Source organism: Heptranchias perlo, chromosome 8 (assembly GCF_035084215.1).
Source record: "Heptranchias perlo isolate sHepPer1 chromosome 8, sHepPer1.hap1, whole genome shotgun sequence".
In the NCBI taxonomy this organism is placed as follows: Eukaryota; Metazoa; Chordata; class Chondrichthyes; order Hexanchiformes; family Hexanchidae; genus Heptranchias; species Heptranchias perlo.
Genome location: NC_090332.1, coordinates 77727714 through 77746626, shown reverse-complemented (window position 1 = coordinate 77746626; position 18913 = coordinate 77727714). Strand labels below are relative to the sequence as shown.

The following is an 18913-nucleotide window of genomic DNA, read 5'->3' as shown; positions in this document are numbered from 1 at the left end:
AGGCCTAGGAGCAGGCTGTGGGCTATGGTGTATTGAGGGAGAGACACTAAAACAAGGGAGGAAAGAAAGTCGAAAATAAAATTAAGATTAATTTCTGAGAAAAATAGAATGGTTAGTGGCATAAAAACAGAAAATGCTGGAGACGCTCAGCAAGTCAGGAGCATCTGTGGAGAAAGAAACAGAGTTAAAGTTTCAGTTCTGACGAGAGGTCATTGACCTGAAAAGTTGACTCTGTTTCTTTCTCCACAGATGCCGCCTGATTTGCTGAGTTTCTGCTTTTATTTCAGATTTCCAGCATCCGCAGCATTTTGTTTATGATTAGTGGCAGTCTAGGATGCCTGGGCAACACACACTAATTTTTTTTAATATATTAAAAGTAAATCCTCAACCCAATAGATTACATTTTGAACTCTGATAACTAAGGAATCTGTCATTTCAAACCTGCTCCTCTACATGATGTCTGAAGTTAAAGAGATGATGTGAGCAGCCAGATTCAGTTTCAGCACATTGACATCATTAGTTGAGCAACCATTCGAAACAAAGGGCAGCAATATAGATTTACCAGGTCGGGTTTGGGTGCACGGCCATTTAAAAGGGGAGGGGGGGGGGTTTAGAGACAGCAATAAGGAAGAGGCCTGGAAGATACATAGGAACAGGTGTAGGCCATTCAGCCCCTCGTGTCTGCTCCGCCATTTGATAAGATCATGGCTGATATGTGATCTAGCTCCATATACCTGCCTTTGGCCCATATACCTTAAAACCTTTGGTTGCCAAAAAGCTATCTATCTCAGATTTAAATTTAGCAATTGAGCTAGTATCAATTGCCATTTGCGGAAGAGAGTTCCAAACTTCTACCACCCTTTGTGTGTAGAAATGTTTTCTAATCTCGCTCCTGAAAGGTCTGGCTCTAATTTTTAGACTGTGCCCCCTACTCCTAGAATCCCCAACCAGCGGAAATAGTTTCTCTCTATCCACCCTATGTAGATGTAGAAGGGGGCACCAATGACGCAACTTTCGGAAGCCTGTGCAAGGTGATGTGGTGCATTTTGGTGGGAAGAACAAGGGGGCCACATACTGCTTACAGATTCCAGAGTCTAAATGGGGCAGAGGGGCAAAGGGACCTCAGTGTACAGATACACAAATCACTAAAAGTAGCGACGCAGGTTAATAAGGCCGTAAAAAAGGCAAACCAAGCACTGGGGTTCATTTCTGGAGGGATAGAATTAAGAAGCAGAGAAGTTATATTAAACTTGTATAGAACCTTGGTTAGAACACATTTGGAGTACTGGGAACAGTTCTGGTCTCCATATTATAAAAAGGATATAGAGGCATTGGAGAAGGTGATTAACTTAGGCAAGTAATACAGTATTCCCCTGATATACGCTCTTTTATGTCCCACAGTCTTGGATAGAATATTATATTTTAATTATATTCCAACTGACTTGGTTCTCCTCCATCCAGGTGTGGGTCTCTCATACTGGCTCTGCTCTTCCCTGTTTCATACCCCACCTCTCTGAAAGCTCTGCTCTAGATCCTTTCTTTCACCTCAACAACAACTTATGTTTATATAGTGCCTTTAACGTGGTGAAATGTCCCAAGGCGCTTCACAGGAGCGTTATCAAACAAAATTTGACACCGAGCCTCATAAGGTGATAGTAGGGCAGGTGACAGTCGAAGAGGTAGGTTTTAAGGAGTGACTTAAAGGAGGAGAGAGAGGTAGAGAAGCAGAGAGGTTTAGGAAGGGAATTCCAGAGCTTAGGGCCTAGGCAGCTGAAGGCACGGCAGCCAATGGTGGAGCGATAAAAATTGGGGATGTGCAAGAGGCGAGAATTGGTGGAATGCAGAGATTTCGGAGGGTTGTAGGGCTGGAATTTTTTTTGGGGTATGTAATTTAAAAAAAAACTGGCTCGAGTTCATTATGGCGAAATGGAATGAAGGAGCAGAGGTGAGCTGAGCATCCCTGTGTCATCCTGCTCTCTTATCTCAACGCGCACTTAATCATTTTTGTAGCAAACAACAGCTGCAGTTCAGGACTGAGGCCTTAGTGCCAAAGATTGAGACAACCTGCACTGTCAAATCATAGCAGGAGTGCTCCATTCTAACTGGGTGCCATTTATCTACTTAACTGGCACCAGATTCTGTTTCAAGTTCATGTTTGCTTTTTTACATCATTGAATATTTAAAAGCAATTCCCTTAAAATATTTATTCAATACCATCTGTTCCATGTGTTTGCCATTAACCGAATGCCGCCCAGCTGTGAAATGTTGTTATTCTGTGGGAATGAGTAAGAATTTCACTGCCCAGTGGAGTGGCAGTGGAAAAGAAAAATAATAAACATGTGTGAACGGGCACTTTATGCGGGACGGAGGGTATGGGGGCTCTGTATGGTTTTCTGCTATTAAAGGCTACGCTTGGATTCCAGAGATTGTTCAGCTTCCAAAGAATAAAGCAAATATTTCCACTTGTATCTGAGTGGTGTCCCGAACTTTATAAATAGAGGCATAGAGTACAAAAGTAAGGAAGTCATGATGAACCTTTATAAAACACTGGTTCGACCACAACTGGAGTATTGTGTCCAGTTCTGGGCACCGCACTTCAGGAAAGATGTGAAGGCCTTTGAGAGGGTGCAGAAAAGATTTATTAGAATGATTCCAGGGATGAGGGACTTTAGTTGCATGGATTTATTAGAATGATTCCGGGGATGAGAGAATTTTGTTACTGGAGAAGCTGGGATTGTTCTCCTTGGAACAGAGAAGGTTGAGAGGAAATTTGATAGAGGTATTCAAAATCATGAAGCATCTAGACAGTGTAGATAGAGAAACTGTTGCCATTGGCGGAAGGGTCAAGAACCAGAGGACATAGATTTAAGGTGATTAGCAAAAGAACCAAAGGTGACGTGAGGAAAAACCTTTTTTTTCACAGCGAGTGGTTATGATCTGGAACGCACTGCCTGAGGGGGTGGTGGAGGCAGATTCAATCATGGCTTTCAAAAGGGAACTGGATAAGTACTTGAAAGGAAAAAATTTGCACGGCTCCGGGGATAGGCCGGGGGAGTGGGACTAGCTGGATTGCTCTTGCATAGAGCTGGCACGGACTCGATGGGCCAAATGGCCTCCTTCCGTGCTGTAAGCTTTCTATGATTCTATTCTATGTTAAAGAACGTCTAACGTGCCGATGAGTTTTGGGTCCTGACGTTATGCTGTGGGATGCTAGCTCACGAATGCTCAACAACGTCCGTCTGAAACTCTTCTCGCTGCTGTTTTAGCGGAGACGCTGGCCTGTTTATTTTAGGCCAACGGCTGCGATGAAGTGCTCGTCTGCTAGTATTGCACGGCATCACTTCAGGGCCATAATTAACCAAAAAAAAGAGATCATGACAAGTCAGCAAGATGTTGCTGTAAAGCAGATAGGTTAACTGTGATGGTGGGAAGGTACAAATTGCTTCTAGGTAAAATTTAAGTTTGCCTTGCCTATTGGGTGATCTTTCTTTTCCACCCTGTGTACATTTTTTAAAGGTTTTATTTAATACACCAGTAAAGCTTGGCACTATGCACAGTATGTCAGAGGATGTGTGGTTTTTAATAAAGGCGGGAACATTGGCCCCAATATTAACGGGGAGGCGGGGAGAGAGCGGGGGCGTGTGTCAGCGGCCGGGAAACCCCGAAATACCGGGGACGCGGAGGACTTGGCCCTCCTTCCACAATTGATGATGTCATTGGCCGCACTATAGATCACCCTGTCAGCACCGCTTCCTGCATCCCCGGCAAGGATTTGGAGATGTCCCTGTGGGCCCCACTTCCCCCAGCCGCTCTCCTGAACTTCAGTGGTTTGTAAATGGCCTCCGGACATCTCCTACATCTTATTAATGTTTGAATGTTTCTATTCCCTCCAGGCCTGCACCTGTACATTATTCAAAGCATATTAAAAAACATATTCATCACTTGACTGCGGGCAACCCAATGAGCAATGCGTTACCAAGAATTTCATGGAATGTACAGCACAGAGACAGGCCATTCGGCCCAATAGGTCTGTGCCAGCGTTTATGATCCACAAGAGCCTCCTCCCACCGTACTTCATCCAATCTTATCAACATGTCCTTCTACTCCTTTCTCCCTCATGTGTTTATCTAGCTTCCCCTTAAATGCATCCATGCTAGTTGCCGCAACCACTCCTTGTGGCAGTGAGTTCCACATTCTAACCACTTTCTGGATAAAGAAGTTTCTCCTGAATTTTTTATTGGATTTATAAGTGACTATCCTATATTTATGTCCCTTAGTTTTGGTCTCCCCCACAAGTGGAAACATCTTCTCTATGCCTAAGTATGTAACATTTATGTAATAATACTAGAAGGTTTTCCCATGATGGCTCTCACAGTGAGTCAGAGTCTGTGCTGCTTTCTGATTTTTGATGTACGCATTGTATGAGTGTTGGTGATATTTTCAGGCTCAATATCCATGATTATGTGCATATTTGTGTGAAAACTGCAAATCAGTTGCCTTGATTATTACTGAATCTTCATTTAACTCTTTTTAAAACCCAGGATACAGGGGAAGCTGGTCGAGAAGATGTTACAGGTAGGTAGGAGGTAGCTTGCTGCAAGAGACAGCAGGAAGGTGCCGGGTAGAAGGGAAAGAGCAGGCAAATCAGGACAGAAGCAGCGAGAAGTGATAGATGGGCACATGGGGGAGGTGAAGGAGAGTTAATTCCCTGCACTTCCCAGAAGTGTAGTAAAGATTTTCCTCAGCATTGACCTGGAAAAAATTCTATAATTTAAAACAGCTCTCTAGTCTTTAAATCAGAAGGTCATGGGTTCAAGCCCGACTCCAGGAATTGAGCACATAATCTAGGCCGACACTTCAATGCAGTACAGAGGAAGCGCTGCATTATTGGAGGTGCTGTTTTTCAGATATGATGTTCAACTGAGGCCCTATCTGCCTATTCATCTGGACATAAAAGCCCATGGCGCTATTCAAAGGAAGAGCAGGGGAGTTCTCCTAGTGTCCTGGCCAACATTTATCCCTCAACCAACATCACTAAAACAAATTATTTAGTCATTTACGAATGAATGAACTTGCATTTATATAGCGCCTTTCATGACCTCAGGACATCCCATAGCGCTTTACAGGCAATTAAGTACTTTTGAAGTGTAGTCACTGTTTTCACAATTTGCACACAGCCAGCAAGAAGACAATGACTAGATAATTGTCCACCTGAGAGAGCAGACAGGTCCTCAGTTTAACATCTCATTTGAGAGACAGCATCTCTGACAGTGCAGCACTCCCTCAGTACTGCACTAAAGTGTCAGCCTAGATTATGGACTCAGTCTCTGGAGTGGGACTTGAACCCACAACCGTCAGACTTAGAGGCAAGAGTGCAACCACTGAGCCAAGGCTGACACCTCATTTATCTCATTTGCTGTTTATGGGACCTTGCTGTGCACAAATTGGGTGCTGCATTTGCCTGCATAACAACACTGAATGCACTTCAAAAACTAATTGGCAACACTGAGGCACTACAGCACCATCACTGGTAGTAACATGTAATTACAGCATGACAAGTTTATATTTCCATTATAACGGTGGACACAGAAACAATATAATGGGAAAGTGGACAGGAAGTGTGCGCAGACACAAGGCTTTTTAATATATTACTAGTTGATCCCCTGTGGTGTTGCACACAGGGAGTGAAAACCAAGTGTAAGTCTTCAGGTGAAGTGAGGTTAGAGGCTGGGAGTAATTAAACCAGGGTGTACTGACATAAATCAATCCTCATTTTAAAGTCATTACATCCTGTCTTTGTTTTCATATTTCTATTACAAAAGAAAGAACTTGCATTTATATAGTGCCTTTCATGACCTCACTATGTCCCAAAGTGCTTTACAGCCAATTAAGTGTTTTTGAAGTGTAGGCACTGTTGTAATGTGGCAGCCAAATTGTGCACAGCAAGGTCCCACAAACAGCAATGAGATAAATGACCAAATCATTTGTTGTAGTGATGTTGGCTGAGGGATAAATGTTGGCCAGGACTAGGGGGAAGAACTCCCCTGCTCTTCAAAACAGTGCCATGGGATTGTGTACGTCCACCTGAGAGGACAGACGGGGCCTTGGTTTAATATCTCATCCAAAAGACAACACCGCCAACACTCCCTCAGTTCTGCACTGGAATGTCAGCCTGGATTTTATGCTCAAGTCTCTGGAGTGGGATTTGAATCCACAACCTTCTGACTTAGAGGCGAGAGTGCTACCACTGAGCCACAGCTAACACACAACCGCTTATGTCCATGTTAATAATGGAAACTGCTTATGTGAATTTGTCACTCTATAATTACATTCTTCTGTCCAAGATGGTGCTGTAGCACCTGCAGTGCCTCTACTGGGGGAAGGGTGTAATTACAATGTGACATGTTTACATGGCAGTTTGCATTATTATCATGGACATAGGAACTTATAATGGAAAAAGTTGACAGGAAGTGTGCATAGATGCAAGGTTTTTAATATATTAATAGATAGGTATATTGATAGATGGATTTGGAGTGTTTGCTAGGGGTGTTGGGAAATTTTGTTTTAAAGAAATATTCAATATTACAAAGGCACGGGAAGAATTTGCATTTATTCTTTTGACCGTGCCTTCCTGATTACCTCCATTATTTCTTCCTTTTGCCCGTAAATGCAGTTTCTCAATATCCTCGATGGCCTAAAACACCAGCCTCGGCAGATGAACTACAAATCATATTGCAATCATCTTTGCTCAGCAGGGGAAGGTTTCAGTTTTGCACATTATAAAAAGGATTAAGCTGTTAAAGCACAGCAATTATTTTCTGATTATCTCTATTATCCATAATTACAAGTTTACATTTCAAATACACAGCGAAAGTATTACACCCAGTCTGAAAATGACTGTTAACAGTCTATGTAATACATTGCAATCTGGAGAATCACTACAACTCATGGGCAGTGCATACCTCACATATTTTGTCTAATGAAGGAACAAAGTAGTCATCGCAGACGATCGCCAGAGCGTAGAACATGTACATGGTCTGTGGGAGAAAGAAAGAGGTTGAAAGCATCAACATAGTTTGAACAATTCCTATTTTTCACTGTAAAAATATTGTACAAATACACTTGTATAATGGTGTGTGCAACACTTCAGACTTAACCCCTCATAGAATCATAGAAGCAGAACAATTTATTCCTTTAATTATTCTTGGTCACTAAGGAATGGGTTTTGTTTGCCTCTCAGATATCATTATTTACTGTATTGCCACCAGTGAAAATTGGCAATTCAATTATTTCTCATGACAGAGAGGATTGATGAGGGTAGTGTGGTTGATGTTGTGTATATGGACTTTCAAAAGGCCTTTGACAAAGTGCCACATGATAGACTTGTTAGCAAAACTGAAGCCCATAGGATTAAGGGGGCAGTGGCTGTGTGGATACAAAATTAGCGAAGGGACAGAAAGCAGAGGGTAGTGGTGAACGGTTGTTTTTTTCTACTGGAGGGAAGTGTGCAGTGGTGCCCCCCCCAGGAGTCGATGTTAGCACCACTGCAATTTTTGATAAATATTAATGACCTGGACTTGGGCATAATTTCAAAGTTTGCAAATGACACGAAACTCGGAAATGTAGTTAACAGCAAGGAGGAGAGTAATGGACTTCAGGAGGACATAGACAGACTGGTAAAATGGGGAGATGGCAGATGAAATTTAACACAGAAAAGAGTGGTAGGATGAATGAGGAGGGGCAATATAAACTAAATGGTACAATTTTAAAGCGGGTGCAGTAACAGAGAGACCTGGGGGAGTCTATGAAAGTGGCAGGACAAGTTGAGAAGGCTGTTTAAAAAGGCATACAGGATCCTTGGCTTCATAAATAGAGTTTTTGAGTACAAAAACAAGGAAGTTATGCTAAACCTTTATAATTCACTGGCTAGGCCCCAGCTGGAGTGTTGTGTTCAATTCTGGGCACCACACTTTAGGAAGGATGTCAAGGCCTTAGAGAGGATGCAGAGGAGGTTTACTAGAATAGTACCAACATTGAGGGACTTCAGTTGTGGAGAGATTGGAGAAGCTGGGGTTGTTCTCCTTAGAGCAGAGAAGGTCAAGGGGAGATTTGATAGAGGTGTTCAAAATCTTGAAGGGTTTTGTTAGGGTAAGTAAGGAGAAACTGCTTCCAGTTGCAGTAGGGTTAGTAACCAGAGGACACAGATTTAAGGTAATTGGCAAAAGAACCAGAAGCAACATGAGGGGAAAAAAATTACGCAGCGAGTTGCTATGATCTGGAATGCACTGCCTGAAAGAGAGGTGATAGCCAATTGAATAATGACTTTCAAAAGGCAATTGGATAAATACTTAAAGGGGAAAAATTTGCAGGGGTATGGGGAAAGGGCAGGGGAATGGGACTAATTGGATAGCTCTGTCAAAGAGCTGGCACTAGCTTGATGGGCCGAATGGCCTGTTTCTGTGCTATATCATTCTATGATTCTATGAAATGAATACTCAGAAATGCAAGTGACTGGCTGCAATGAATTCACAACACGGGTCCATTTTGTCACTAGTTTGCATTTAGTTTGTACAGAATAGGGCAACACAGCACTGGGAATATTTAGATTAATTACACTTACAGTTGTACCTACCTAATGCCAAAAGATTTTACAGTACTGCATGGAATTGGCACAATTAAATGGCCATGCATTAAACAGAGATATATCTCAGCTACAACTCAAATGCCAAAGTCCAACTGCTCAAACTCCCTATTTGCTCATTCAGTTATAAACTAAGGCTGGCCCAATTTAAATTAAACATAATTTAAGTCTCAGTTCCTAGGACTTTAGATAAGACTCGATTTTAGGTCAGGAATCTGCTTCATTCCTTTAACTATTTAATCACTAAATTCTACACTTTCAGCTACTTATGTTAGTACTGGCAGCATTATTGGGCGAGAATTTCCTGGGGATTTGCGCCATTGTAATGGGGCATCTACGTTGTAGGGCCTGTTTTATGGCACAAAAGAGGAAATTATGGCGCAAGTGACTTCTGCCGTTATTTACACCGCGGCATAATTTCCTGCGACTCTTTGCGCTGCTCCGCCAATACTCTTGCTGAAACAGTGAAAAGTTAATCGTGGCACCGTCCTCCGCCCCCCCCCCCCATTAAAATCAATGGCCATTTTGAATTAATTAAGGCTACTTTTATCACCGCTGCCACTTGGACAGAAGAATAATGGCACTGGCCTGGCAGCAGTGTGATTTATAGAGTCGTATTAAGAAATCAATTGTCATTTGCATGTGTACGTTTGGGGGAAAGAGAAAATAGAATGAAAAATGTGCAGCGTCTTAATTTTTCATCTTTCTATACAGTAAATGTGCAATCAGTAAGGAAAGACAAGGGAATTTTCTTCAAAAGTATTGATTACCAAAATAGCCCAGCTAAAAATCATCAGCTTTAGTAACTACGGAGCTCCGAAGAACTCAAACACGATAAACTGCTACAGAAACTCTAAGATGTCCATGTAATGGCCCAGATCTGTATCCAGTTCAAAACTTGTTTGTCATTTAATCTTATACCTTCCGATATCTTCACGTCACATTTTACCTCTTTCCGTCTTGAATACAGAAGAAAAGTTTATCACAAGGGAACAATTCTGATTATGCAGCCAGCAGAACAGCGGTCAGGTTTTAACAGCACTCTCGTCTTTCTGCCTAGCCTCCAAACTCGATCAGATTTTTTTTGGGTGTTCATTAGCCTGGTTAACCGTTGCTACATCTTGGGCTGGTACGAGCTAATCAGGGCAGCATCACTTTAATGTGATATGATCCTTAATAAGATTGTTGTCTTATGATCAACTTTCCATTCATAAAACATAAATCATATCAAGGCTGCACTGTACATAACTACTTAACAGTAGTTGCGTAAGTATTGAAGCTAACCTGAATTTCTGTGGCGCCAATGCATTCAAATGTCCGTATGTAGGTACGTCCGACAATCCTTGACAATAGTGTTTATCAGTGTCATACACTCTTGCATTTAAGGGGTGCAATTGGACTTGGGCGGTGACGCAAAACAGGTGGAATTGCATTTGCCGACCCTTATATGACACACCTGATATTGAGTTCTATTGAAGTCAGTGGGACTGAACCTCGGGTTGAGGATATAACAGACGACCGATGCAATACCAACTGTTTTGCGTCCCTGCCCAAGCCCAATTTTACCTCCTTAGATAAAATTCAGCTTTTAAAAGACTAGGGAAATGAGTGATTCAGAATTGATACATACAGGTGCAGTCGAGTTCGTACAACTACCATTATTTGCCTGGGATCAGTTGCTAAAAGTAAACCTAGAAATCAAAGTGATATTTGATTTTGAAATGTAGTGCCTCGCTATTAACTTCTTTGTTGTCAAGACCAGTGCTTATTCTATCTTTCGCAAATAGGTGTGTTACTTTCTACGTTGAGCGTACTCTCCTAGACTTCGCCATTAGTAGCAAGCGTTAGCCACTGGCCGCAGCATCGCTATGCCCGCTGCAGCATATTCTAATTACAAATCCAGGAAACTTTAGAGTAGCTTTGCAACAAGCAGATTGGCGCTCAGAATGGGGAAATTCATGGTGTGCATCGCCAATCTCGCCATTGCAGGAAATTCTGCACCATTGTCTTGGATTATGGCTTATCCTGGCGCAGGTCAGATCAGGTGTAACACAGGCCAAATGCAGGGTAAATCTCCATCTACCAAACCCCAAAGAAAAGTGTCAACTCCCAACTGCAGAGGAGCACTCCTTAATCCAGCAGTGTGGGACATCCATTTCCCATACAAGCCATCCTTGTCAGCACCGACTGAGACTGCTCATTTCTGGTGGTTTATGGACAGTTTATGATGTAGATTCATGGCAACTAGAAACTATCCGGCATGGACTCGATGGGCCGAATGGCCTCCTTCCGTGCTGTAACCATTTCAATGATTCTATGATTTCAAGTAGGACTCTTGCAGCTGGCGGAGAGAAAAGACTTTGATCCCATCAGTCGAGGCTGGATTTAAATCCAGGTCACAGAGATAAAAGGCAGCACACTGACTCCCTGCTCTATACAGCACCCCAGTGGCACTGTGTGTGAACAGAATTCTTAATTCATTATATGTTCATTGTTTGGATTAGTCTGGAGTCCGACACATTGCACAGCATTCCATGACAATTCATTAACAGTTAGTGTTCTTATTTCCGTGGTAAATCATCAGGTTAGGAATTGTGCTCATATTAATCGAATATTGTTGCAATGCTGAATACTAAGTGAGGCAAGAGTTTGTGTGATTGAAAAAGAAAGGAGCATATTCTGTTTCTCACTCAGTGGTAGAAACAAACACAAATCAGATGAAATGTAGAGCAACCTCTACACTACCTGAACGCCCGGCAAAACCACTTAATGCTGTGTTGCTTAAATCCTTCAATTGAAAGCTGATTAAATATCTGGTTAGGATTGGAATTGAAAGTTAAGAAATAAATTTATACAGATGATGAAATACTTCATGCAACACACTGGTTCCCATGCTGCTGGGCCATGGGAATTCCATATATGGAGAGCAACTAGCCACTCGTGAATAGTGGAAGTGGAATTTTAAGTCGATAATTCGCATCTTTTTTGCCGTTTGGATTTCAGGGAAAAATTTCGCTGAACTTTCTCAGGAGACTGAATAAATAGGATAGAGTACGTGTTAGGATAATTATACAGTCTGTGGAAACAGTAAGCTCGAGGGGCCAAATGCCCTTTTCTCACTTCGTGCTTTCTTATGTACACATTTCAATCACAGGGTCAAAATCTTGGAATTCCCGACCTAATGCTATTGTGGGAGCACCATCATCACCACAAGGACTGCAGCAGTTCGAGGAAAAGGCCCAGCACCATCTTCCCTGGGCCACTAGGGGACGGCTGATAAATGCAGCCTTTCCAGCATTACCTACATCCCAAGAACAAGTTAAAAATAACCGAGCACAGCCTCGAGATGAAATTTAGTGTCACCAGCAAGGAGAGAGTCAACCGGTTGCTGCTATAAAAATATGAAAAATGTACACAGAAAGAGTTCAAATTATTACCTTACACTATAATGGAACCATGAGAATGTATCCAAATTTATACAAAGACTTCTACAAATTGGGTACAAAAATTAATGCAAAATCTAATATAATCACTGGACAATAAGAGACAGAAGCACCGCATCTAAGTCGGCAACATCTCAACAAAGACCTGGCAAAGATACAACAACAGGGAGAAAGATTGCATTGAAATATACAAGTTCAATGTTCAGGTCACATAGTAATTCAATACTCTGCCTTATTACAATTTTTTTTTAACAGTTGTTTCCTAATCCGGGCCTGGTCTCACCTCAGCCCTCTGTCTGGGACTTGGGAAAAGATCAATGGCCTGTGGCCATTGTAGAAGAGGGCAGTACCAGAGAGATGTGGCTTACACACCAGATTGGATGGTAACTGTTTCTATGCATGTGTCCTTTGGCTGTTCATGTGGTCAAGACTTCAAAAACAAATTTATTGAGAGAGCATATGACCTGTTCTGAATGTTGTAAAGGAAAAGTGTGCACAAAATTAAAGGGTGAATTTTGATTTTTAGCGCTTCTGGCACAGCACTTTGTATGTAGGGAGAACAATTTGTGAGTTTGCAACATGGCCCCACAATTTTCCGTCCATTAATTTTACTCCGAGAGTGGTTAGAATGCGGAACTTGTATGGAGTAGTTGAGGCGAATAGCATAAATGCATTTATGGTACATGAGGAAGAAAAGAATAGGATATGTTGATAGGGTGAGATGAAGTAAGATGGGAGGAGCTCACGTGGAGCATGAACACCGGCATAGATCTGTTGGGCCGAATGGCCAGTTTTTGTGCTATAAATTCAATGTAACATATTATGTAATACCATAATTGAAGATTTGTTTTATTCATGTCCCATTCTTAGCTGAATTATCTTAATTTTCTTTTACAAAATATTTTTAACAAATTCTTACAAACAACCATTTTATCAGCTCCCTTACAGTGAAGGACTGCCATTTTCAAATCTCTACTCTGCGTAGCAAGGATGTTCCACCGTGCACTTAAGTGTAACGCCACCACAGCAGATTTAAATTTTTAAAAAACCATAATTTATAATCTTATTGAAATAAAGAGCACCCTTCTGCTGTAGAAATGTTAATGGAGTATTACAGTGAGTTTCGTTTAGAAAGATCTAATTCGGCACAAATTAAAGCATATGGCTCCTTAATTATTAATAACCTGCCAAGTCAAACTCATCGTGGGCGAGTCACTCATTGTGCTTTACAAAGTCGTTCGCTGTCCTCCCCCCAATATTTTAGTGCGTACATTCACCGTCTGGTGCTGAGACCAGAAAATTCACCGATTCAAACTGTGATTTGTGCTGAATTAGTGAAATTCAGCCAGAGCTGCGATATGGGGTAGTACAATTGACCTTAGCGGCCTCTGTATTGTGAAAGGTGGGATGGGGGGGTGGGAATGGAAATTTTACTTCACCTTCTTACTATCCAGTGACCCCCCCCCCACCTCATGAAAAGGTGACATGTTTGGATGTCAGAGGAAGGCACGCTCAAACTCCAGTATATTGTCCCTGCATTTGGATAGCTTTTAAACATCCTTTGTCTAGGCTGACCCACAATGGATGGAAACTTGGGAGAGCTACTGAAAGGCTGCCAGCCCTGGTAGAGCTCTATCCCAGCACAAGTAGCCAGGAGGGGAGAAGAGAGGAAGGAAATTGTAATCTATTTTGATGCATACTAATGTTAAAAATAAACACAGCCCCCACATATTCAGATAGGTTTACAATCTGCGTCACTCTTCGTGACCATAAATCTTATTCCTGACATTGCCTCAAGGTTGACAGCTCTGTTAACAGTGCATTATTAACGAACACACAAATATAATAGGTTTAAATAAAGGTCATCTCTTCTTCACCCCCTTGAAAGCCCAGCTTGTATTAATTAATATATTACAGCCATTCAGAGACAACTGAATAAAATGTCACAATACAGCAAGGACTCCTTTAACAGCAGCTAATAACTGACCACTTGAAACTGGGCTGAAAATGACCTCCTTAGTATCAACGTAATATGGCAGGTCCTCACTGAATCCTGCTGCTAAGACGCTCATACATTCTTGTTAACATTGCAGGGAGGTGCAGGTGTGCAATATTAACTGGTCTCTGTGATGGCAGAAGAAAGCACTCGTCTAACAGACTGTCGCCAATTTATTCTAGAGTGGGACATGCTTGTCTCCTGTTGCCTTCACCTCCTTCCATGTTGTTTGCCCTGTCCTTTGTCTCACTTCCAGATGTTCTACGCACCCATTGATTAGACAACATCATTGTGCACTTTAAATCCAGCGATTTAATTAGCAATTCAGGGGATTGATTTATTGTGAACAGCTGATATCCAGTTGATTAATGAACACTCACAGTAAATGGGAAGCTAATTGTTCTCACCACAGAACAATGAACTCTTACATAAACCCAACCTTTCAGAGCTAATTTTAGATACACTCAGACCTACCTCGCTGTTGATTTCAGATGATGGAGGGGGAAAAAGGCAATGTAGCCTTGTGTCATATTCACAGTCAAAAATCACTGCTCACCACTATTCGCAAGGGAAGTGTCATTGTGTTGTCGCTTCAGTAGAAAATTCCCCATCATCATCTTATTGTTGAATGGTAGAGGCCTACTGCAAGCTGGTAGATTTTGGGTTGAAACAATCTCCTCAATAAGCAAGAGTTACTGACTACATATACTGTAGGCTCCTTTGGTCACAGCTCAGATGAGATTACTGATGACTAAATAACAATCATGGAATGGAAAACCAAATATGACTCAATGATAGAACTTGTCTTTGGATTCTTTTGGCTACAGAACCGTAGTCACTGCAGTCGAAAAGCATAGAATCAGAGGGCATGATTTTAGCCCGGAGCTGGGAAGTGGAATTCCTGATGGGAAACCCGGAAGTACAGGTTTTCCGGATGTCCTTATGATATTAACGTAAGGACGTCGTTTTTTTTCTTTTTTGCTGGTTTCCCGCCCGACAGGCCAGCCTGATTGACAGGCTGGCTCTCAGTCGGACCGGAGAAGAGCCAGGAAGAGGACGTGATCAGGTAAGTGTTAGATCGGGGTGGGGGGGGGGGGTCGGGGGTCAAGGGGGGTGTCAGTCATCGGGGGGGGGGGGGTCGGGGGTCAGTCATCAGTGGGGTCAGTCATCGGGGGGGAGGGGGTCATTGCATGGTCGGAGATCGTGGGGGTGGGGGGGGAGGTTGGAGATTGTGAGGGGGGGTCGGAGATTGTGGGAGTGGTCACTGCAGATAGGCTTGTTTAGGCTTGGGGGAAGCTCTCCTGCTCCTCCGGGCCCACAAGCTGTGCTTTAAATACACCAATTTGCTGTTTCGGGCCTTCCTGTCTCCTCTCACGTGGCATGAAGTAGAAGGCCCAGGAATCCAGGCCCCAGGGGCTAAAGTCAAAAAAGCTTTGAAAATGGAGGCCCGCAGCCTCATTTGAAGCTTTTATTGCCCGACCCGCCTCCTGAGAGCGGGTTGGTTGCCTGCTCCTCATCCTGCCCCCGTGAAAACCAGAAATGGGCGGGTTGGAGGCGAGTTTTAGATTTTTGCAATTGTTACTGCCCCCCGCCCCCAATCCATCTGTTTTTCCAGGCTTAAATCATGCCCATAGAATCTTACAGGAGGCCATTCAACCCATCATGCCTCTGCTGGATCTTTGAATGAGCTATCTAATAGTCTCAATCCCCTACTCTTTCCCCATAGCCTTGCAATTTTTTCCTTTTCAAGTATTTATCCAATTCCCTTTTGAAAGTTACTATTGAATCTGCTTCCACCGCCCTTTCAGGCAGTGCATTCCAGATCATAACAACTCGCTGAGTAAAAAAAAAATTCTCCTCATGTCCTCGCTGGTTCTTTTTGCCAAATCATTCATTGAGCATGGGGCTCTTGGAGAGTTTCTGAGAGATGTGATGAGGTGCTATATGAATGCAAAGCTGTCTTTTCTAACTGTATGTCAGCAGGATGATTAACATTAGCTGGAGATGTCAGCATCCACCTGGCTTGTATTATCCATTTAATCCCATGGTTACAAAGGGGTGTGGAGTCTCTCGCAGATCCTCCACTATAACACACAGCGACGTCTTTTTGGATAGAATACAGGCTTTTCTACCTTTTCAATGGGTTGCAAAAAAAAATGATGTAATTGTACCTTTTATTTAAAACCTGTACCAAGTTAGTTCAAGAACTTCAAGGATTTGTATAGTCAAGACACTTGAAGGGATTGAAATGAATTGTTGGGAGGTTGCTGAATTGGGAATCATAGCTGCTGGCAGAAATGTTGTGGTATCAATTGTGGTTTTTTGATTAGATTCTAGTAAAGCAAAAGAATGTGATTCTCATTTTGAAAGAAACATTCCTTTATTCATTGGAATAAGGGTTACTGGTTACGGATATCAAGCTTTCATCTTGACTTACGGTACTATCATACAGAGCTGGAAAACTCCTCTTCTGTGCCCGTACAGAACCTCAAAGCAAGTTTTTCCATACCACTGAAGTCGAACTAACAACTACCACTGTTACAAGTTTAAGGTCTGTCTTAGATGTTCTCTTGGGCACAGCGGCGCTGGTCACCCCTTGAGTTTTCTGAGCATCTTACATGTAGCATCCATACTGCCCAATATCTAACAATATAACGGTGTAACCCAGGGGTCTAACAATAGGGCCCCTGTTGTAATCTGAACTTGATTTTTGGGGGTTAATTTTCAACTTTGCCGCCTATATAGTAACCTGGCGGATTTCAGTGGAATGAGAACCAGGGGGTTTCTACAATGGGTGGGTGATCTGCTCCACCAGGTTCCCGCCCAAGTGGTGAAGCTGGAAATGACCCCCCCTCCCTCAACCCCACCTTCAATACTTTTACTCATGCCCTCACATGTGCTTCTGGAAATTAGGCCTGAGGCCCAATTTCGGGTGGGCCCTGGGCCTCCTGGTTGGGACTGGTGTTGTCTGCGCACCTTTGGTTATGCGCCTGAAAACGGGCCATAGCCAATTTCTGCCCCCAAATCACATCTTGGCAGCACCTTCGAAACACGGCTGGGGGAGCAGAGTCTGTACAGTCTGACTTCCAAGAAGTAATACATTGCAGCTGTCCGATGGTCAACTAACCTCACGTCACAAACACGCTGAAGAACTTTGCAAAGCATTTTTTTTAAATGAATACTTTTTCTCTTGGAATTCATTACCAAGGGTTTTTGCAGTTAACTTCCTCTGTAAAACATTTTAGGAAGCTCATTAGATGCCATCTCTTTGAAGTGGATGTATTTGTGTGTTATCTTTTCATCTCTATCTTAAATTGCATGAGACAGTGGTTGCTCCCCTTCCCGTTCTCAGATGTGTATACAAGTGACAATATATTTCTGTCTTGCATCAGTATCTGTTCTGTGTCAGTCACTGCGTATTTGTATCAGATTTTTTTTTTGTTTGTAATTGAATGTATTTCAAAAAAGGTATATATTGCATTTTTCAGTGATCTCTTTTTTTTCCAAGTCACCAGCTCAAAAATAAACCCTCAGGGTGTTTTTAATAATTTTTCAAAGACGCAATGGGGTAAAAACATTAAAATCTAACAAGGAAAAATGTGCACTGCTTGCCCTGGTAATAGGTACACACCCTGAAAAATAAAATGCACGGAAAAATGTGCTTTATTACGTATTTCAATATTACTTATTTGGGAAAGGAAAGGGAGTGCAGGAGCTACATAGACAATATTGGGAATGAAGGGAAAAAAATTATAGGGCTATGGGGAAAGAGCAGGGGAATGGGACTAAATGGATAGTTCTTTCAAAGAGCCGGCACAGGCACAATGGGCCAAATGGCCTCCTCCTGTGTTGTACCTACTATGATATTAACTAAACTGGGTCAAAACACATACGGATCTGTGAGAAACAATGAACTCCCAACAGATAAAGTAAACCAATACATGACTGCCTCTAACTATAGGTAACTGTACATCTACTCCTTGTAATATTAGACTCTATACAAACGCAGCTCGTTTTTTTCCCATATTTCAGATCAACCGGAGGGCTTTGCTGTCACCAGGGGGGCAGTTTTAAGATGGCGTCATGTCACTGAATTCTCCTATGGTCTTGGAAAGAGGAAAAGCAGTGTTTTACTCCTCTTGCTCTTTGTAATGACCTGGTACCTGAACGGGTAATGGAAATCTGACCAACATTGAGTTGACACACGAGTCGGAATAACAGGCAGCCCGTAGCTCAAACTCTGGGCCAGAAGTCAAGCACATAGCTGTTTGGGATAGAGAACTGCTGGGCTTTTTGACCCCATAGGCCTCTTAGGTGTGTACCATGGAACCTCGCAGGCCCACACATTAAGATTAAATTCATGTTCCCATTGCATTTATCTCAAGCTGCGGGCAACAAGACATCTCGATGTTCTGATTTAGGATTTAACTACCAATGAGCCAACAGCGCTGGGAACAACTGTTTCCAAACCACCAGGCCCTTGAAATTCAAACAGGACAAACCAGCAATGGTGTTAAGTCGGCTACGTCATCCATATTGCCAAAGTTTGCGGCCTACCTGGTCCATGGCCTGTATTTTGATCAGCCCTATACTCGGCATTCTCTTTTCTATAACAACCGCCTGCATTAAATATTGAATATCATCAAGCAGAATCAGTGAAAAGCATAGAGCCACACTTCACTCACAGTGTTCCTCAAGAAAACTAATGCATTTTAAATATAAACATTCAACTGGAAATCTCTGATGGTCACTTCATCCAACCTTTGTTACAAGTCTCTCACTTATGGCACTCTCTGGCATAAGGCTACTGGGCCTTTGCCCTGTTCTTTCAAG

At 42.5% G+C, this 18913-nt stretch overlaps 1 protein-coding gene across 1 annotated transcript in view; it reads right to left on the bottom strand.

The window, feature by feature from the left end:
* slc24a3 (solute carrier family 24 member 3) overlaps positions 1-18913 on the bottom strand; it is a 363621-nt gene that overhangs the window by 114142 nt on the left and 230566 nt on the right. Inside the window, exon 4 of the mRNA XM_067989393.1 lies at positions 6963-7037. Within this exon, the coding sequence (XP_067845494.1) occupies positions 6963-7037 (75 nt within the window). The remainder of the gene's footprint in view (positions 1-6962; positions 7038-18913) is intronic.